This window comes from Scardinius erythrophthalmus (genome assembly GCF_964197995.2).
Source record: "Scardinius erythrophthalmus genome assembly, chromosome: 21".
Lineage (NCBI taxonomy): Eukaryota > Metazoa > Chordata > Actinopteri > Cypriniformes > Leuciscidae > Scardinius > Scardinius erythrophthalmus.
Genome location: NC_138241.1, coordinates 2,697,722 through 2,705,708, shown reverse-complemented (window position 1 = coordinate 2,705,708; position 7,987 = coordinate 2,697,722). Strand labels below are relative to the sequence as shown.

Sequence of the window (7,987 nt, the reverse complement as noted above, 5' to 3'; positions counted from 1 at the left end):
TGTTCTGTACTTATAATCAAACCTATATGTCAGTAGTTTTATATTTTTACCATTGCCTTTGATTCACTGAAGTCCTTCACAATGCTTTATAGGCTGAGCAGTTAATTTACTCATAAAATACATTTGTGCAAAACAACTGAAATGATTGGTTATACATACAGTACAAAGAGTGAAAATGGCACAATTCACAGGAAAAAACAGAGTCTTTTTACTAAAACCACTAGAACACAACAACAGTCACAAGACAATGCCAGTATAATCAGAACTCTCGTAACACTTTACAATAAGGCTCATTAGTTAATTACCTTAGTTAACATGAAGAATGAACTGCACTACTTCAGCATTTATTAATAGCATTTAATATTAATTTTAACATTTACTAATACGTTATTAAAATCAAAGTTTGTATTTGTTAACATTAGTTAATGCACGGTGTACTAACATGAACAAACCATTATCAGCTGTATTTTTATTAACTAACATTAACAAAGATTAATAAATACTGTAAGAAATGTTTTGTTAGCTCATGTTAGTAATACATTAACTAATGAAACTTATTGTAAAGTTCTACCAGTAACGTTGCTCTTTAATCGTCTGTAATATGGGTGACGTGAAAGCCGCTCAGCTCGACTCCCTTCTTACATTCAGTGACGTTGGGATTGATGTCCGTCTCCTCTACGGTCTTCCTGGAGTTGTATGTGGATTTCCAGCGCAGGAGAACGATCTTTTTGAAATATCTGACGGTGTTGTTCTTCACACTGACGAAGCAGAAGGTGTTGATCATACTGTTGCTCATGGCGATGCACTCGATGATGTAGAACGCCACCAGCGAGTTGCGCTCTCGCGAGATGAGCGTCGGGTGGAAATCCCGCAGGATTGTGTATCCGTAGTACGGAGCCCAGCAGAGGATGTACGCCGTGAGGATCCCGATGAGCACCATGACCGTCTTCCTCCGGCAGCGCAGGCGTTTGCGGATCTGCTCCGTTTGGAAACCCGGAACGCTCTTGAACCAGAGTTCGCGGGAGATGCGCAGGTAACACAGCGCCATGGTGAGCACCGGCCCGACGAACTCCACGGCGAAGATGAAGAGGAAGTACGAGCGGTAGTACAGCTGCTGGTCCACCGTCCAAATCTGGGCGCAGAAGGTTTTGCTGCGGTTCGCCCCGTTGGAGACTTTGGTCGCGGACGCGAAGTATGCAGACGGGATGGAAATGAGCACCGGGACGACCCACACCCCGGTTATCAGACAGTATGCGGTCTGGAGCTTCATTCTGGGCCTCAAGGGATGAACGATGGCCATATACCTAAAGACGACAAAGATGACCAGGGTCAATTTCCATTCATACTGTACGGGGAAATTCACTAAAAACATGCTTTTTGTTTACTAACCAATGCTGTTTAACCAGGTTTAACTATCTGCGCCAGGCAAGAATCACAATTTTTTGGTTTTACAAAAATCTAATTATCTAAAAAAAAAAAAAAAAAACGGATTGAGTGAATGATTCAATGACTCATAAAGACTTGTTTACTGGGTGTATCAGCGTTTTTGAACAAATTTCTTGAATTAATGATTTAATGACACATTTTTAACAGTCACTTGTCGCCACTGGTGTAATAAAGTAACTGATACAATCTTTACTTGAAGCGTTAAGTTACTTTCAAAATGTGATTTAGTCTATTTGGATTATATAATTATGAACAATAAACTCTGTACTTCTGTGATAATATGAATGATTGTAAGATACTGATCGTTTAAGAATAAGGTCGCAATCTTTTAATGATTAATCATGCAGCTCTGTCTCCTTTTCTATGAATTTACATAATTATGTATTGCACCCTCACCAATGTCATTAAACGTAAATGTCATACAAGTAAAGTATGCTAGCTTGTGGACTTTTGAGTGAACTATACTTTTTTTCATACTGCATTGTGAATGATCACATCTTTCTTATTATTTTATAAATATAAGATATTTTAACATAACTGCTAACTTTACACTGCACTGTGTTGAGTCTTGTGTGAAAACCTAAAGCTCTCTAACACATCGAAGTCACTGTGAAATCAATTTCAATATTGCAATATTTATTATAAATAATTCATCAGCACATCATTGCTGTGTTAAATTGATGTTCCTGGTAATCTTAAATCAGAATAAGTTCCTCTTGCAGCATCTCTTCTCTTCTCTGATGATGTGGGCGGGGCAACCTGTCACTCACATGAGATCAGCCAATAGCAAACCACAACCATCCAACCATCCACAGACAAAATCAAGCCCCGCCCACAGTCGTTCTTGTTCCAGAAGCGTTTCTCTCGAATATACGACACAATAGAGGAGAAAAGACTAGAGCATCTTCCATTTCAAGCTGACTTTAACACAATTATTTTGCTGCACTGACGCTTCCTTCATGTTCCTCTAGTACAATTTGTTCTATTTAAGGATTAATATCAGTAGATCAGACACTTGTAAGCCATTCATAATTACATTTTGAATTAAGTCAAACAGCAAGGCAATTTTAATCACAAGTGGTTTTCATGAGGTCTTTTTCATAATTAAACAAACCCTGTGATGAGGTTCAAACAAACTGCCCTTTCATAATTTAACTGTGCAAAATGACTTGCTTAGATGAAGTGTCGGGGGAAACTTTAAAAACTATTAATAACTGCTGAAGAAATAGTACAGAAGCTGAAATATAATCTTGATTCACAAGGACAAAACTGACCATTAATGTGGTCAATCTTCCCACATGCTTTATTCCATGTCGAGCTGTTAGGGATATGCAGCTTGTGTAAAGGACACATAATTGTTGTTATACTGTACATTCACTGGAAAAGGACGTTAAAGAATAGAGGCAGCATTTTAAACTATTTCTTGCCTGTGGGATTCACATTTTTACAGAAATATTCCAAACAGTCTTTCATATGTGACCATTAGCACAGTCTCTACATTTGGAAGCGGGTTGGGTTATATTTATTGAATAAAACAGGGTTCAGAGGTAATATTCTGAATGGATGAGACGTGTCTGAAGCTGGTTAACACACTTTCTGTGAAGCTTTTATTTAAAATGCATTATAGCGGTATTCTTAAGGCATTATAATGCATGTATAATTACGTATAATATGTTATACCATCTTATGAATAACCGTAACAACAGTTATAACTCATGTTACTTTACTTGAAGCAGACAAAGAGCACTAAAAAACATTATGACCACATTATAAAGCCTTTTGGATGTTTCCATGACTTTACAGTAAGATGTAGTCAGAGACTTAATCAATGCCAAGATATGAGACATATATATTATAACTATGGGAACTATAATACAATAAAATTATATAATGTGTTCATTGTGTGTTATAACTGTTGTTATGAATATTATTATTTATTTTTTTTTATTTAAATTACATCAATATTTTCTCACGTTCATGTGGTTCCAAATGTACAGAACACAGTTTTTTTTAACACAATGGGAGATATTATTATTTTTACAACAATAATTCATAGTAGGTTTTTATAATGCATTCAGAATACCATTATAATGCATTATAAATATCAGTGTCATAGAACGTTAATCTAAAAATTAAACTTACATCACTCTTTACTCATGTTTATGTTGTTCCAAACATGCACTTTACATGTACAAACATTTATTTATTTTTTAACACAAATGGAAATTTTATTATTATTATTATTATCATCATTACAATAATAATTCAAAGTCACTATGATTGTCAAATCTGCCAAGTATTAGTAGATCCAGGTGAAGTAACAGTTGTTATTCACCGATAATCTTTCCCTTCACCGATGTTACTGTATGAAATGTGACATATTGAAATGTGAAGAGATATGTGAGTGTGTAATGTTCTGCTGTGACACACACTGACATCGATCCTGCCATGGTGTGTCCACATGTGAATGCAAATATGAACGAGATTTCAGAAGATTATGTTATAGTTAATAACAGCTTCAATTTCTATTTTTTATTTCCTGCTATTGCCTGACATCAGAAGACTGGGAATATAGTCGTATGGACTATTTTATCACACAAAGCTTTTTATGCTGTTTTTAACATGTTTTGTGTTTATGAAGTCTTATATCATGAAAACAGCTGTGTAATGATTCCTCCAAAACTCTCCTTTTTGAGCAAAAAAATAAAATAAAAAATAACAACAGCTTATGGTTTTAGAAAAAACGAGTAAATAATGAGATTTTTTTTTAACTTTAAACAGCTTACATTTAGACTAATGAATTATTTTAATTGCCAGAAGTATTGTTTATTGTGATTATTGCTATACTGTTAATAATGCAATCATGCTTTAATGAACTTCTTTTAAGCTGGACCCTTATTGCCTTTATTAGGGATGCACGATATATTAGCCACCATATCGATATGGGTATACAGATGTATGTTCATTTTTAATGTTATAATTATCGGTTCAATATGAAAATTTGGCAGATATATTAAAGCCAATAAATAATGGATTATTTCCTTAGCTGAGACACTTCAGATGTGCACTGTTCACCATGACTGTTTTGAACTGCTTGAAATATGATTTGAATTTTTATTTTTGGTACAGAAAGTTGGCCATAGGAGTGTCAAATTTATTTTGAAAACTTACACTGGTTCAGACTATGCTACTGTACTTTTTTCATTTGATTTATGTTGACGTGCTTGGGACATGTCTTTTAATTGTGAGACTTTTGTTTTGTAATCAGATTTGCAATAAAACAAAAAATTTATTTAGATTTATTGGCCAATATATCATTATCGGCTTTCGAATTATCGGTTATCGATATCAGCTAAAATTTTCATATCGGTGCATCCCTAGTCTTTATATTTGATTTTAAAGGAATAGTTCTCTTCAAAATGAAAATTCTGTCATCATTTACTCGCCCTCAAGTTGTTTCAAACCTATATGAATTTCTATCTTCTGTTGAACACAAATGAAGATATTTTGAAGAGTATGGGTAACCAGACAGTTCTTGGACTTTCTTTGACTTCCATAGAAGCAAAAACATGTTATAGATTTAAAAAAATAATAATAATTATAGAAGTCAATGGGGTCCAACAACTGTCTGGTTACCCATACTCTTCAAAATATTTCCGTTGTGTTCAACAGAAGGTTTGAAACAACTTGAGGGAGAGTAAATGATGACAGAATTTTCATTTTGAAGTGAACTATTCCTTAAAGTACAGCTCTATTTTAAGTTGCTAAGATGGTGAACAGGTTTTCACTTGCTTTGTTCTCAATACAGGATAATGCATGACAGATTTTTAAATCCTACTGAATAGCTGGAAAGCTTTTGTTGCAGAGTATGCAATATTTTCCTCACAGTTAGGAGGATATCTAAATCACACCGACCTGTCGACGGCGATGGCCAGTAAGGCATTGGTGGACACATACAGAGACACAGTCCTGAGGTAGTTGACGGAGGCACACAGCACTTTCCCATGGTCCCAGGAGAGTTGCTTGACCACGTAGTAATCCACCAAGAAAGGGCAGCACACCACCGCCACGATGAAGTCGGAGATGGCCAGGTTAGCGATCAGCAGGTTGGTGAGGTTCCTGAGTTTTTTATATCGGGCCAGAGTGGCTATGAACACGAAGTTTCCGAAGCCGCACACCAGCATGATACAGACTAGGACGGCTCCGATGACGATGGTGGCCACGAAGTAGGCCAGTCCCTGCGTGGTGTCCGGCATCTCGTCAGCGGGAACGCCATAGTCCATGTCGTAGAAGTCCGTGTAAGTGTCATGGACGTCCAGAACGGGAACTTGACTGTGAGGGTTCACGTACACGGCCGCCAGCTGAGAGATGTTAGCGTCCGCCATGGCAGGAACACCAGAGGAGTGAGTGAGTGAGTGAGTGAGCTCTTGAAATTTCTGTCGGGTTTCTCGTCTCGTAAAGTTTTTCTAGCAGTCAGCGGTCATGATCCAGGCTGGTTCTTGTCTTCTGATAATGCGTCAGATGCTACATTTTCAGTAGGAGAAAGCTGCACATGAAACACAAAACAATCATGGTCAATGAAACAAATCATAAACACAGTCAATCAAACACTGATGTTATTTCATGTGGTAAACAATATTACTGAGTTTAAAAGTAGACACTAAAAAAGCTTTCTAAAGACATATCTCTCATGTCTGCGTGGCAAGTATTTGCTGAGTTTCGGTTCATTTTTTTGATGCGTTTCAGAAAGAAGTTCATAGAGGCTGAGATGGCAGAAAGCGCACACTGTTTGTTTTCTTCATTTCACAATAGCACAATGTTTTGTTGTTCTTGTGAGTGTACACAAATAAAAGTATCCCTTTACAGTTTCGAAATGATATATTACGTTTCTGTATGATAAAAAACGACAGTATTTTAAGTTGATTTTGCAGATTTGTGGAAAACCATCACAATCCAAGGGGTTAAGAGTAGTTCACCCAAACATTAAAATGGTGAAAATCCTTACATCTGCCCTCGATCTCGTTCATGTGTTCTTCAGAGAATTAGCGATGTCTGATTCAAGAACAAATCACAAAAGCGTTGTACACACAGCAGTTCTTGAGTAAATGTCTCACTGTGGAAATTTAACAGTTCCATCCCATATGACAAAAAATATATACTTTCAAATATATTTTTAAATGAAAAATATAGAAGAAATAGCCAAAAAATATATTAATGTAAATGTATTTTCTATCAAGATATTTTTGGACCATTTTTTGTATATTTTAAAAATAAAAATGTTTAGCATTTAAAATATATTTTGCCCTACATTTTAAACCAAGAGAATACATTTACCAATTTAACATTTAAAGAAAAACTTTACTTGTTGTACATGAATATGTGAACTTTAAAATGTAAATAAAAAGATTATTAAAAAAAATTGCCACACTGCAAAAGTTGGAGTTTATAAAAAATACTTTGAGGAACAAAAGTTCAAGGTGTTAGCAGGAGGATTTATGTTGTGGCTGATCAGTGTATTTTAGAATGTAATTTTAAATGATGGATACAAAACATAGTGTAGATCTTCAGAAGGCTATTCCATCCACATTTGCATTTAGCCAGAATGTAGTATACTGTAAGACTGGAAATGTGTTTTCTTGCCCCTGAAATATATCTTGGTATATTAACGTTAAAACTAAATATATTTTCAATTTCAACAATGTATTTCATTGTGTACAACACATATTTAGCATATATTTTGGGCAGAATTATTATTATTATTATTTTGCAGTATGGGATTTCAGAAGACTTGCAATATATTTTTTGAGAAACTTTTATTGTGCTTTTAGTTCATTGAAAGCTTAAAGTCCGCGTGAACCGGAAGTTGCAAACGACTTTTCTCCAGTGTTGTGACGTATTTCCCAGTGAAAAGGAATATTGAACAGAGGGCAGGGTTTTACTCTAGCGTTCCTCCTCTCCATCTCTGCTCATAGCAGACTGACGGTTTGAGGGGAGTGGTTAAGCGTTTCCCAACCCAAGCCGTCAAACCTACATCATCAGAGAAGGAACGCCATTCCAGACCGGAAGTAACTTTTCAGACTTTGATTAAAGATTACGACGGCAAACCATTTTTTTCTGTGTATTAACTTGCACGGATTAATTTTTCACCACAAGACTAGTAATATGCGCTAACAAAGTAAATAGGGTCAATTTTGATTTCAGTTGGACTTTAATATCCGTTTCACTATAATTGTATGGAAAAGAGCAACCAGAGTATTATTCAAAATATCGCCTTTTGTGTTCGAAGAAAGAAAGAAAGTCATACAGAGTTTGAACGATTAGGTGAATAATGATAGATTGTTCATTTTGGAATAAACTGTTTGTTTAAAGGTCCCAGTGCATGGATTGTTTGCAAGCTATGATGTCTCTCGAGGAAAAACCAATATTGCGCTCGCGCAGCTCATTTTCTCGTGGACGGGACAAATTCTCTTTGCGGGCAAAGAAGAGAAAGGGGAGGTGATCTTTCACCTTATGACGACATAAAGTGAAGATTCTAGATTCG

The 7,987-nt window shown here is 35.8% G+C and overlaps 1 protein-coding gene across 1 annotated transcript; it reads right to left on the bottom strand.

The window, feature by feature from the left end:
* Positions 1 to 586: 586 nt before the first annotated feature.
* On the bottom strand, positions 587 to 5,831 carry prokr1b (prokineticin receptor 1b; the record flags this gene model as incomplete). The annotated part of the gene is made up of 2 exons (XM_081350734.1): positions 587 to 1,304; positions 5,362 to 5,831. 2 exons carry the CDS (start codon positions 5,829 to 5,831, stop codon positions 587 to 589), a joined length of 1,188 nt encoding a protein of 395 aa, XP_081206860.1.
* Between the last annotated feature and the right edge of the window lie 2,156 nt (positions 5,832 to 7,987).